This window comes from Plectrocnemia conspersa, unplaced genomic scaffold (genome assembly GCF_051122295.1).
Source record: "Plectrocnemia conspersa isolate PC_06_02 unplaced genomic scaffold, ASM5112229v1 ptg000011l, whole genome shotgun sequence".
NCBI lineage: Eukaryota > Metazoa > Arthropoda > Insecta > Trichoptera > Polycentropodidae > Plectrocnemia > Plectrocnemia conspersa.
The window spans coordinates 25791536-25806095 of record NW_028277175.1 but is presented as its reverse complement, the minus strand read 5'-3'; the positions used below and the strand labels follow the sequence as shown (position 1 = coordinate 25806095).

Sequence of the window (14560 nt, the reverse complement as noted above, 5' to 3'; positions counted from 1 at the left end):
ATCTACTCTGTAAATCGTATCGCTTTGTATTAACAGTGTGTAACAATACACGTAAACAAAGGAAATATATTTAATTATAATAATAAATAATAATAAAAATTAAAATTGAATTTGTTCCGATTGATTTTCGAGCCGCCGGTAATGCGTTCTGTTGTTTCGACCAATCAAAAATAAGCATTCAAATATTCAAATAGCGTCGACCAATGAAAAATAAGCATTCAAATTCAAATAGATAGTACCGTGACAACACTTTTAAATAATTATTATTTAATAATAAAATTTTGCTACGCGACAATAATTTTCATTAATTCGTCATTTGACTGAATAAAAATGAAATATATACATAATGTGTTAAGGATTAGAAGAATACATTGATTAAACTAGATAAACAATCATAAAATAATCTTCGTAATGAAATTTTCAAATTTTGAATTCTCGGCGACGGGCTCCGAGGCCTAAAAGTGAGTTTTTGCTTTTATAAATAATTGGATTGCAAATTTACTAGGTGTGTTATACCTATGAAAATTAAATATATACATAATGTGTTTAGGATAAGAAGAATACATTGATTAAATTAGATAAACACTCATAAAACAATCTTTGTAATGAAATCTTCAAATTTTGAAATCCCGTCGCCGGGCTCCGAGGCCGAAAAGTGAGTTTTTATAATAATATTACATAAACATTATCATTGCTTTTATACACATTTTATACACATACGATTTTATACACATATACGTTAGATTTTAAGAATTTTTAAATTAACCAGTTATGTTTTAAACATGAACGTGTAATATATCCTTAGTATGTGAGGATTGAAAGTTAATGTCGATCAAATCGGCGCTGTCGGACAACTTATAAATGTGTAGTTTCTTGGATGTTATCTAATAAACGACATTTTACAATGATTATAAATATGTGATTGCATACCTGGAATAATCGATAGCCAAAATATCTAAGAGTGGGTTATTTTTAATTCCGATGTGGCAAAATATGTACAATTTTTGTTCTGTGCCATCATTCCTCTTTCTGAATAGCCAAATTTAAGATATTCAGTTACATCAAACTTATGTAGTATGTTCTTTATAAAAAGATAATACTTGCTCACAGTGACTTCAACATGAGAAGATTAACTCTTTGTTTATATATACCAATTCTACGTTGTAGCCATATAGGTCATCAAATTGTTCCATCATTGCTTCTGAAAAATAATTAAAAAGCAATAAGACTCTTATCAAGAGTAAACATTGAACACACTATTACTACTAATGTAATCCATAAATTAAATTTAAACGACAACCGAAGAACAAAATTGATGGATGTACTGTAGAGGATTAAACACGTAGATTGGCATATCTTCATCTTCTACAAAATTGTCACAATATGTCATATAGTTTTTTATTATTACTAGCATGGTAATATGTTTAATTAACTTCGGTATGTATACATTTAATTGCCAAATCACCGCTGTTTGTCTTTTAATATTAGATCCTGGAAAGTCAATAGTAATTTTGTTAGAATAACCGTGTTATATTATTCATTTATAACTAAACACTTACTGGCACACCCGCAATTTATAGTTTTGTCTATAATTTCAAATGCTGCATCACTTGAATCATCTTCAATTGTCACTTTGTAACAAATATGCCGCGATTATAACATATTTCTTGCCAGAGTGACAGAAGAACTGTCAAAGCAAATTTGGGAAGTCCCGCGCTTGAGAACGAACTAAATTGATTTTAACGAGCGAAATTTATTTTAACGATTTAAATTGTATAAAATTTATTAAAATATGTATAAAAATCATCAAATACAAAAAAAAATGTTTTTTAAAATATTTTTTTAGTTTATAGATTTAAAATATAATATAAATAATGTGGATATGTATTAGCTTCTCTATACAGAAAAAATATGTACCTAAATTTTTGGCGAACGTTGGTAATTTAAAGTTTTAGTTTTTAGAGAATTTTTAAGACTTTGCTTTAAAAAATATTTTAAACAAAAAGGGGCAAAGTTTCAAAATAAGTACTATTCATTACCAACCAATTACTAAGCGCACGGTATTGCAAAAATCCCTCTTACTGACGCCTTTGAAAGTAAACTACACAAAAATGTATAACACTAATTTAAATATTTTTTAAATTAAAAGTTTCAGAATAAAATTTCAAGATTTATTCAAAATATTTTTTTCAACATTAAAAATATTTTTTATTTTATTATGGATTTTAAATATAAGTAATTTATTATAGATTTTAAATATCATTAGTTTATTATTAATTTTAAATATAGTGAAAACTTTTTACACTCATTAATTATTAAAATATATAATGCTGCGCAGAAAAACATTTACTTTAAAAAATATGTAAATCAAAATATTTTTTAATCAAAAAAGAGAAAGGTTTCAAAATTATTAATATTTTTAAAGCGCACTTTTGGTCTAAAGTAACAGATTAGATGCTTGATATTTTTTAGTTTATTGTTTCTTTCTAATTAGTAAATGTAAATAAAAACTGACTTTTAAACTTACACATAAAACATAGAAATATTTTTTTTAATTATAAAGTAACTTATGGTGTCACCAAAAAACTTTTTTGTTACGAAAATTTAAATTTATGATAAAATTGTGTTATGCAGCGTTAAAACTGACACTCAAACACCTAAAATACGCTAAAACACAATCAATTACTTATAATCACTCACATTGCACTAACTATATATGATCGATTGTGTTGTTGCGTTAGTAAGGTGTAACAAAATATTTTTTCATATCAGTAATATTTTTGAGCGGATGTGTAACCGATGCTATTTATTATTATTATTTATTAAACTGTAAACCTACTTTTAAATGATACAAAATGTTACGTTTTAATATTATTTTTTATGTTGAAAACATTTTGATATTTTTTGTTTTAATAATATTTAGTAAAGTTACAAACCTATTTTAAAAAATATTACAACGAAATCTCTTTGTAACGAATACCGAAATAACAAAATTCCCAGTATAACGAATCTTTAATTTGTCCCCGAAAAACTTGCATACAAAATGTTTTCATTATAACGAAGACTGATCTCAGTATAACGAAATATTTTGATCCGAATTTAAGAATGACGTTGCAACTTTACACAATATTTCTCCAAATTCAGTTCGTTCTTGACGTGGTATGTGACAGATGTGTTCAAAAGCGACATTACAGGTGTTTCGCTGACCCTCAAACTTTTTTTATAAAACATTTTTTTCACAAATTTTATTGTTTCATACAGTATCCTTAAAAAAAATGGGCAAAAAACTATCTGTCAACCTTATAAGAGGTTATTTTGATGTTGTAGTAATGTGATAATTAAAAATAAAATATATCATCTTCCTTACGTTCAATATAACGAATTTTCAGTATACTAAAATTTATTCATTGGTTCCGTGAACTTCGCTGTATTGAAATTTCATAGTACAATTTTTAATTTATTATTATCTAGCCAAGTTTTAAACCTATTCATAAATGATATACAATATTTAGATTTATCATTAAATATCTAAGTTTCAATATAACGATAAAATCTAACGTTGTAAATCTAATAAATTTTATAAAATGTTTTTTTCTGGAAATATTTAGTCAAGTTGTAAACCTATTTTCAAATGAATTGAAAATGTTAAGTACTTTTTTATAGATTGAACTATTTTGTCTATCATTGAAAATCCTAAATAGTAATGTCCAATTTGAACCATTAAATTTTAAAAAATATTTATAAAAATCAGAACGAAGCAAAAATTATATTTAAAACCCAAAAAGTTGAGGGTCCGGTATTCGCACACTCGCTAGCTATCGGTACCTCACGATAGTGAGGTACCGACAGCTAGTGAAATATAATTACAACGCCTTTATGGATCATGCCCAGTTAAGAGGTTAATATCTTCGAGAAGAAATATGAATATGTCACTTGGTAATAAAATAAGCTTTTCGGTTTACAACGGAAACATTGATAATTCTTGAACTACATAGAATTTAAAATCTTCATAAATTAAGAATAATAGGTAAATATTTTAATATCACTACAAAATTTTGCCGCATCATCGATTTTTATTTATTTTTTTGTAAAATTCATTGACTCACTTTTCTTTGCTATACATACATTAAAACTAACTTATACTATATATTTTGATACATAGAATATATAGAATTAAATTAAAGTTGAATGTCACCATCTACTTCATATTTATGGATTTTTTAAATATAAAAAGTTAAATTTTTGTTATTTGCAGTGATGAAAAGAACCGATTGCTTCCTGTACATAACATATATTTTATTAGCTTGATTCTTCAGAAAGTGTATTTTATTTATTTATTTATTGTAAATCTTCTGTTGCAACATGACATTTGTGAGCCAACAGGGTAATTAACATAATCAATAAGTAGTAAGACACTAGACTGAAATTAAATAATCATTAATTCTGATCTCCCAGACACAATTGAAAAATAACATCGTATGGGACTCAAACACAGGTCTTATAGGTTTAGGCCGTTGGGACTATTGTGCTGGTTAAATATAACCTTACTCAATTTCAATGGGATCCAAATTTTTCATATAAGAAATAACGAAGGAATATTAACAAATTCATACCATTATCTAATAATACCCGTTTCACCGATACATCTTAGACTCAGCGACACATTTCACGTTGAATCTACAATTCATAAATACATAAGCCAACACATTTTAGAAGATTAATTATATGAAGCTACAATTCTATAATAGGACATAGAAGTAAAATAATACTTACAAGGCAATTATCAAGAGCCTGAGGCTATTAATAGGATAATAAAATGTACCTAAGGTCAAATCAATGCTACACACATGAATCGTGAATAATTAACCAAAAGTGTTTTGCAATGCTATTCTTTTAAGAAACAATTATTGCTACGCGTGTGTCAAGGTGTTAAACGTAATATTGCATAAAATAAAAATACCACAACACAAAGCAATCATTTCCTTGTTAGACTCTGAGTCGTATGGTTAGTGATTTTTCCAGCTAAAATGTTCAAGGTTTATTTGGCTAGTACCGGATTGTTGATCCTATTTTTTTCAAACATTCACATTGGTAAGTAAATATTTTAAAAATATGATGTATAAAGTTTATTTAATAGATTAGTATAATGATGATGAAATATTATATTTTATGTTTAACCCGCCGTTGGTCGCGCCAGCCGCCTCTCAGTTCTTTATGTTTTTAAGTTGAAATATTGAATATTTCTTTATTTTTGGTTTATTTTAGTGTTTTATAAATAAAATAAATAAATTCTTTAAGACTTTTATTTACATAACGAAAGAAAAAAAAAAAAAAAAAAAATTTTAAAAGTAAAATATATTTTTTTTTACATATATGGTTAAATGTTTAAAAATAACATTAAAAAATATATATTATTTTTTATTTTGATCACTTAAATACTTAGTTATGCAATCTGGACATAATGCCGATGAATGTTTTTTGCATATTGGATTATAGCACATGTGGCATTTGATGGTGATTTTGCGATTTTTTTCCTAGTGCAAAAATTACATTTTGGACGATTCTATTCACTTGGTTCTGGGTCATGAATTATCGCAGTGTCAGGTTTCTCTCCTAAATACTGTTATGTTTTTATTTGCAAAATTTGCGATAAATTTGTTTAATTTGTTTAAATTATCTAAGAGATCGAAAAAAACTTCTAAATAGTTTTTTTATACTATGTATCAAAAGAGTTAATTAAAATATATTTATAAAATAAATTAAAAACATAATAATTACAACAATAGAGTAAATAATAATAAAAAGAAATTACCGAAAAATAAAAATTCTAGCACAAATCTAACCCGCGTAAATAACATTCTCTCTCGATCCTTGGTAAAACACAACTAATACGCAAAGCCAAATGTATATCAAATTAGTAAACACGTGTTTGAGCCTGCAATTTTGAAAAAAACATAATTCTTGAAAAGTAGAGAGACCCGCAAGTTAATAAGTTTCATACAAAAAAAACCGATAGGGTGAGCGCTGCGTCGCTGTGCGACCAACGGCAGGTAAAAGAATTTTTTTTTTACCACTATTATAAGTTTGTACAAACTTAAAATTGTGGCCAAAGCAGTCTTCTTTGTATTACTTGTGTAGCTCAAATCATATATGTATATATATATTACTTGTGATTCAAATAGTCTTACTTTTATTACTTTATATGTAATTCATAAAGTCATTTATGTGAAACCTCACAGATTCTTGAATATTTTTAATTCAAAGTTATGCTCACATGAGTCACACAATTTTGAAGATTATTCTAATACTTTTTACTGATACTAGACCTTATGATGTATTCAAATATGGACACGCACATACATTATTGTAGAATATAGAATCATTGTGCTTGATATATAAAATGCTTATATTAAAATTCCATAATTTTCTAATTTAATATATTTGATATGTAGGATTATATCATTGTTAGTAATATTTGGTGATTAACTATTATCAATGGTGTAATGCTAAATAAAATTAAATACTCTTATACCTTCTTTTTGATAAATACCGAAACATTTTAGTTATAGTGTAGGTTTAGTTATAAGCACGCGTAGGAACTTCGAATTTAACTGATTTTGGGTTATTGAAACGGTGCTTTTATATTCGTCTTTAACAATCCAAATTGTCTAGTAATGGCTTTTATTTTTCTGTATCTCATTACATCACCGTTATATAGTACATATTGAAGTTTTAAGTCCTTAATTTATAGATTTTTAAAATAGAAAAAAGTAAAATTTAAATCTAAAAATAACTACAAAAAATCATTGATAAATTATTTTAGTTATTTCGTATTTGTCATATAAGGACTGCGTGTTAAAAACTTGAAGTATTAACTATTTTGGATGGCAGCGTATGGACATTCGGATTTAACCGATTTTTTTGATTTGGAAAGGGACTTTTACATCTGTCTGTTTCAGTCTATATTTTTTTGCTCATTTCATTACCTTTATATATAATAGTTCATATTTTCTATATAAAAAAATGATTATTTTAGTAATCAAGTATCCTTCATACAAAATTGCGGGGTAAAGACTTGAAGCGTTAGTTGTTTCAGACGGCGGCTCATGTACATTCACATTTATCTGATTTTAGGTTCAAGAAGCGGTCCTTTTATATCCGTCTTTTGCAGTCTTTATTTTTCATTATACCTTAGCTATGTAGTATACGTTTAATTTATTTAAAGTCGAGTTTTGCACTCTTAATTATAATAACAGATTTTTAAAAACGAAAAACTAAAAATTTAAAAATATTTTTTTTTTTTTTCGAAATTTATAATGATATATAAAATCTAGGTTTTTTGCTAGTGTGTATTTTTTGGTTAGTTGTATTTATCATTTCAATTTTTAGGTTTATGTGTAAAATACAGCAATATTTTTATTTATTTACTATTTAATATAGTTGATTTTATTGTTTATAATACAATTTTATTAAATGGCAAAATTTATAGTAAAGAAAAACAAACTATTTCTTTTCTATGAATTTTGTCATTTAATAAAATTGTATTATAAACGATCAAATCGACTATATTAAAAAATATGCATTAATTGAAATCAACACATAATTTTACATATTAATCAAGCTACGTAATCTTACGAGCAAAAAATTGTAAACGTGTTTAATTCTAGCGAACTAATGCATATATATTCATGTCACACATAGCAATGAAAAAATATTAAAAGAAGTATAAAAAATTGTATATTCTAACAAAAAAACTTAACACAATAGATTCTATACTCGGTATTAATTTGTGTAAAAAATGAGTTTTTTGTAGTGAATTTTATATATATATTTTTATAACTATTCCTATCTTAATAATTTCTGATTAAATGTTTTATAATTCATAGTTAAATATCATAAAAATGCAATTAAACAAGATTTTTGAGAATTTTATCAAAGCAAAAATATACTCGATGATATTTAAAAAAAAATACTCTTTTTATAGAAAGATTTTATATTTTTGTTACTCAAATTTGTGATACAGTTTCATATTAAGATCTTAAAGCTAGAACGAGTTAAACAATACAGTTAACTTTGAAACATTTAGTTATTTGCTAATTGATTAAGTATTTAAAACAGTTGAGATATTTTTTTTTTAAAAAGTAAGATTGTGATAAGTGATTTTACTATAAAAAATATTTTTCTTCTTTAAAAAATGTTTTTATTATATCATATTATTTTTTGTTAACGTAATTGATCAAATTCAGATGGATCCGACGCACAAGTCTTAAATGCCGTCAAGACTGGGAGTTGTCCGCCACCGTTATCAAGAAACATATGCTCAAGTGTCTGCACTTTGGATACTCAATGTCCGAGGAACGAGAAATGTTGTGAGACTTCTTGCGGAGGAGCGATTTGCACAAGACCAGTTACGACAAGAACCAACACGACTTTAGGTATTAAATCACAATATATAATTGATAAAATAATTTTATTTATATTTAATAATTAATTACAGTTAAACAAGGAATATGTCCGTCGTACGAAGAAGGACCATGGTTCTGTACCAGCACGTGTCGATCCGACGGTGATTGCAGAACAATTAAAAAATGCTGTCGAAACAAGTGCGGGGCGTACTCTTGCAAATTTCCGTTGAAGCAGAACCGTGCTTAGTAAATAATGAGTAATAATATAAAAATAGGTTTATATAAATGCATATACTGGTATATATTAATTAATAAAAGTAAATATATATAAATAATAATCATTTGATTAATAACACTGATGGTTGCAGTTCATCGCTGTCTTCGTCGTCGATTTCGTGGAACTCGCGACGTTGACGATAGAACGTTGGCGAGCTAGGAATGACATTCTTTGGTAGATCAGGATAGTTCCTATAAGACCACTTTCCGTATAGTTTTTCGGCAATTTGTATGCTATCACCTATTAATAATAATAGTGTTTGATATAATCTATTTTTATTGTATTATATGATATATAAATACCTGTTGTTTCAATTGGATATATCTTTGTTGAAAACGTAAATGGTTCTTCAACATTTTTAAACATATCCAATTTGACTTTATTTATATCGAGCTTTTGGTTGTTCTTCACTGATTCTTTCAAAGCGGATAAAAATATATTCCATCGAGGTTTGTAATAATCAGACACCATACCAGCCCACTGTTTGTTCGCATAATCAAAAATCTCTCCATTTGGTCCCCACAAAGTAATCTGATTGCGAGCATTGTACTCAAATAATTTCTTATCCTACATAAGAAAAAAAATAAAAAATAATAACATACTACATATATTTAGATTTATTTCTATGACACTTACTTCGTCGGAATAAGCAATATTTTTAGCTAATTCAATCCAATTACTTAACAAGAAACTTTTGTGAGAAGACAACAACTCTTCAAGATCGTCGAACAGACTTAATAATTCTTCAGAATATATACTAAAAGTTTTTTATTATAAACAATTATTGATTCATTATATTTATAAATTAAATACTTACTTTAAATTGACGTAATGTTTGAAGTTATAAGCTTGAACAAGCAAAATATATATTTGATCGGCTCTATATTGTAAAACTTGTCTGGTTAGATCGACTAAATCGTGTTTATATCCGCCAGAGTCTTTCAAATCATCGTTGCCTGTCAAAAATAATTTCCAAGATTCTAATAGATCACTCGAGGAATACCACGACTGTTAAATTAATAAAATAATTTAAGTCTATATAAATATTAATAATAAATAATAGACATATAGATTACAAACCCATGGTTTTATTCCTAATTTTGGACGAGTAGTTATTACATATTTTCCTCTCATTTTATTTAGACCTCGAAAATCATATACGCTTTTCTGAAATGAATAATTTATATTACAATATACTTTTTGTATTCTTATACAAATTACAAAATAGTTACCATTAATGTGTTCCAAGATAGTGTTATATTTTCATGCAACTTTCCGTATCGTCTTATGGTATAATTTTTGGCCCAGTCGTTCAAATTTAATGAATCTTGTCTCCATCCGCTTTCCAGCATCAAGTCGTACATTACAAAATTTTGGTTTATGCCTTCAGGAGTAATGCCTATTCCGATCATTGTACTGTTGATAGATTTTCTTGCTTTGTACACTTCCTAGTAGTTTTGTTAATTACAAGTAGTTAGTACAAGAAGTTTAAGATAAAATGTTATCTTTGTTATAAAATATATTTCATGTGCTAAGATTTTTATTAATAAAAAGCATTAAAAGTACTAAAATGGGGAAAATTTAAGAATATAACATACCGTATTTATGTTATAAGAACTTCCAAACATTCCGAGAGTTCCTCCGAAATCATGCAACATACACCAAATGAAAGGTTGGCCGTAATACATTTCATATTTTTCATATTGCGGCCACTGTTCGGATTGAAGATCAAGAATCAGCATCCTACCCTGAAATTTTAGTATAGATCAAACATTCCTACAGTATTGTGGTAAGTCCGCCCGTGAGCTGGAACGGTGTGTCGCCAAGTCGGTAAATTAGCAAAAATATATCAGATTTCGGCAATCAAAGGGTTAAAAGCACAATAAAATAACAAATCTTACGAGTGGAACTGAAGTCAAATATGATTCAACCCTCTCGGGAGTCCAATAAAGAGAATCATGTACAAACATCCAATTCTGTATAAGCCTAAAATAATAAGATTTTTTTTATGAACAGCACCGATAGAACATATATTATAAAATAAACATTAAGATATTATTTATTTAGAAATTACATAATGAGATAGAAACAGATAAAAAGGAAATATGAATCAATTTAAAAATACGTTTATCTACGAGAGAGTAAAAATTTCACATAATATTAATTACCCTGCATCAACATCAACTGCCGCTACTTGTACTACTCAGGAAGTTTTTGGTATTATCACAATAACTTTACAACTATCATTAACAAAAGCATTCTTTGAAGAAGAAATGGCGCTTCTTTAAAATATTATAAAAATAGAGCCAAGAATGTAAAATGAAGTCAATTTATAAGTTTGCAATGTATTCAGAAAAGTTTCGGTTTTGGTTGGTCTCTGATATGTTTTTTACCAAATGCTTTTATCGTCGACGTCAGTTAACGACTTGAAGATCGCAGCGCCGACGTTCTTAATAAAATTGTTATCATCAGAAGTCGGTTTTATCTCATTGAAAGGATCGCTATAATAAATATGTGATTTGCCGTATTCTTCCGTCATCTATAAACAAATTAAAATAAATTAAAACTGAATGATATCATAACATTTAAAAAATTAATAATTACTTGAGTTAAGAAAAGATTTCCAATTGTATTGAAAAGAGGATCAGTTGGTTCTAAAAACAGTGGACAACAAAACTCGGATCGGAATCCATTCCAAGATTCCACAGATTTCATTTTAGCATTAGGAAACATCCTTAAATTATATTTAAGTATTTATAGTAATAATATTATATATACTTAAATATATTTGAGTAATAAAACAAACATTTTTAATTGTTTTGGTACAAAACCGGAAAAAGCCGGAAGAGCCGGAATCATACCAATTTGTGTCATGGCATTTATAATAAACTTTTGTAAAATCATTGTGTGTTGATGCCAATCTGTACTTAAAGGACCTCCCCAGCTTTGAATGTTTCCCATTCTTTGCCTTCAGCGTAATAATAAATTATTATTAATAATAAAATTAATTTAAATTTATATTTAAGTATATTTATACCATGAAAGAAACGCCGGGCCAGCAAAAAAGTCATTTAATTCATCTTTGCTTATGTTCATAGTCTGATAAACTTCCATCCAAATGGCTTCTTGACCGTGCGGAGCCAGAGCTATGTTTATACCATTCAAGGCCATCCAATCAATGTGCTCCTGCCATTCTTTGATACTCCACCAAACCATACTGTATGAAGTTGTGCAAACATTTTGATAAAATCTGAAACTGTTAAAAACATATTTATAAGCACCTTTCATTAAAAAATAATGAAAAATATTATTAAAACATACACATCAGAAGCTGTTACTGTTATGTTGACATCAGGTAATTCATCTGGAATGTTTATATTCTTTACTTGCCAACCTAAATGAGAATTACAATAGTTTTTGAGATAATAATTGAACCCCCATGTTACAGCTACGCCACTACTTCCAGTAATTTTTACGAATCCATTCTCCTTTTCAATCTGAACAATAATAATTTGATTACAATATAAAAACTCAAATACACTATAATAAAAACTTACAGTAAATTTGTCAAATGGGTCGGAGTTATTGTTATTAACTGCGGTTTTAAAATAACGTGCTTTTTCTGGTATTATTCTATTAATGACGTTCCATGCCGCTAAAGATTGTTCTATTTCAGGCGTTTCTGACGTTATCTTGATTAAAACTAAAAAGTTTATGGTATTTTATGGAAGCAATATTATTCAACAAGTTGCAAACAAATTAGAAACAAACCTGAAGAAGATGATTCCAATAGATAAAATATATAAAATAAAACGACTCTGTATACAAAATCGAGTTTCATTTTTACTGTTAATACATTTAACAATGTTATAAAACTTCAGAAGCAACTGTCAGTTTTACTTCATCCTGAAATTTGGTCTCTATCCATTATAAGCCGTGCATGTACTAATAAATGATTTATTTATTAACTTCTGAATTATATTTCATTTATTGAGTTAAATCACCTTTAAAAAAAAATCGTGTCTACAATAAAAGTCAATTAAAAATGATTTTATTTCCCATAATCTAATATTTTTTGTCTTATTTTATTAAAAATAAATTGTTTTAACCAAATTAATCTATTTAAATGTTATTTAATCAATATAAAATTTAAAAACTTATTCCTCAAAGCGTATTTAGAAAAAAATATCACTGAAAACCTTTGTTTGACGTTTGAGGCTATGGACGAAAATAATGCTCTTATGACATGTCATTATGAAGGACTGTCAAGAGTTTGTGATGTAATTTTCTGCATCTTGCCATATTTGTCATTCCCGTTCCTAAAAATGTTATGTTTTCCAATCAAATGTTGAAAAACGGTAGACATATTGAGTAAATGAAATCGAAAACGTCAAACACGTAACTTCATATAAAACACAAGTTCGATTTACATTGTAACACAATCGATCTTTCATTCATACATATCTACGAAGCAATAGTGCTCGATCAGCGTATTTAGTATGGACGCGTTCACAACAGTATGACTCGATGTAACGGTTTGTGATAGTGGGGTAAAGGTTGCGATTTGTACGGCGCGCTCAAATGGAGCTCTGCCATTGGTCCGTTCGGTCATAAAGCATCCCATACATTTTTAGTGTTGTGGTTAAGTATTGTGCAATATTATTGCCATACTAAAAAACAAAAGTTATTGCGTTTATTTACATTTTGGCAACAGATTAAATTGATAGCACAAACAATGTGAATTAAAAATCGTTATTCATCTTGATTTATATCAGTTTTATTGTTTTGATCCAGATTATATATTACACGTGTATTATTTTGCATAAATTAGTTGACAAATTTAAAGAATCTGGATTTTTAATTTTCTTGTTTATTAATATGTGCAAAAATATAATTTAAGCAATCAGTGAACATTTTTTACAATTAACGGTTCTAATCTATATTATATGCTTAAAATGTTATGCTTTCAAGTTAAAATTAAATAGATATTAGCTTGCATTTTTCGGGTCAGAATTTTAATATGGTCGTGGTCAGAATTTATGTTGCATGAGCCAGAATTTATATTAAAATTCAGAATACATTGATTAGAATACTAGTGGTCAAAATAAATATTAGATGGTTAGAATTTATATTAATTGGTTAGATTTATGTTGATACATGGTCAGATTTAAGTTTTTCGGCTGGAAATTAGTGTTGTCGTATAAAATTGGTACCTCCACCAAAAGGCTAAACAGATACCGATTGGCACGAAAAGACAAATAGGGAGGCCAAAGTTGGTAACTAAGGCCCTTATAATTGATTAAAAAATTGCATCTTGATTAATTAATGAAAAGGTATATTGATTAATTATTAAAAATTATAATATAATTATTAATAACGGTTTTTCTTTTTTTTAATACTACTTAATTTTATTAAACAATTGTTCAAAAGGCAAGGACGATATATAAGTACCACGATTGGAATGAGATAATAAAATAGATCAACTTCAAGTTTCCTGCACTAAGATACGGGACTGTGGCAGCACGTTACTTTATTATGATTATGTGTTATTTTTATTTCTAACTATCTATTATTTTTATTCTAACCATTTTATTTCGATTTTGACCGTTTATTATTTTAATTCTGACCATTTAATATCTATTCTGAGATCATGGCAGGAATAAAATTATGACCGTGATTTGATTTTTATTCTGACCCAAAGTTGATTATAATTATGACCATTTAATTTCAAGCGATAGAAATTTACATAAAAATATTTTAAAGGTAAAGGAAGTTGTAAAAAGCAATATTTTTACCTAAAAAGAAAGTCCGCCTAATATATTTTTTATTTTGCATTTAATACTCATATTTCCAAATAAATATAATTTACATATGAATA

The 14560-nt window shown here is 27.2% G+C and overlaps 2 protein-coding genes across 2 annotated transcripts; one reads left to right on the top strand and one right to left on the bottom strand.

Moving 5' to 3' along the window:
* Window positions 1-4954: 4954 nt before the first annotated feature.
* On the top strand, window positions 4955-8743 carry LOC148230078 (antileukoproteinase-like). Its single transcript, XM_088198927.1, has 3 exons — window positions 4955-5091; window positions 8247-8435; window positions 8498-8743. The coding sequence occupies exons 1-3, from the start codon at window positions 5028-5030 to the stop codon at window positions 8650-8652; spliced, it is 408 nt and encodes a 135-aa protein (XP_088055053.1). The 5' UTR covers window positions 4955-5027; the 3' UTR covers window positions 8653-8743.
* Window positions 8454-12604, bottom strand: Naglu (N-acetyl-alpha-glucosaminidase). The gene is made up of 15 exons (XM_088198926.1): window positions 12454-12604; window positions 12240-12385; window positions 12004-12179; window positions 11720-11938; window positions 11489-11650; window positions 11287-11416; window positions 11076-11221; window positions 10584-10668; window positions 10281-10430; window positions 9915-10130; window positions 9763-9849; window positions 9500-9690; window positions 9319-9439; window positions 8985-9249; window positions 8454-8922 (listed from the first exon to the last, which is right to left on the bottom strand). Exons 1-15 carry the CDS (start codon window positions 12521-12523, stop codon window positions 8744-8746), a joined length of 2343 nt encoding a protein of 780 aa, XP_088055052.1. The 5' UTR covers window positions 12524-12604; the 3' UTR covers window positions 8454-8743.
* Window positions 12605-14560: the final 1956 nt, after the last annotated feature.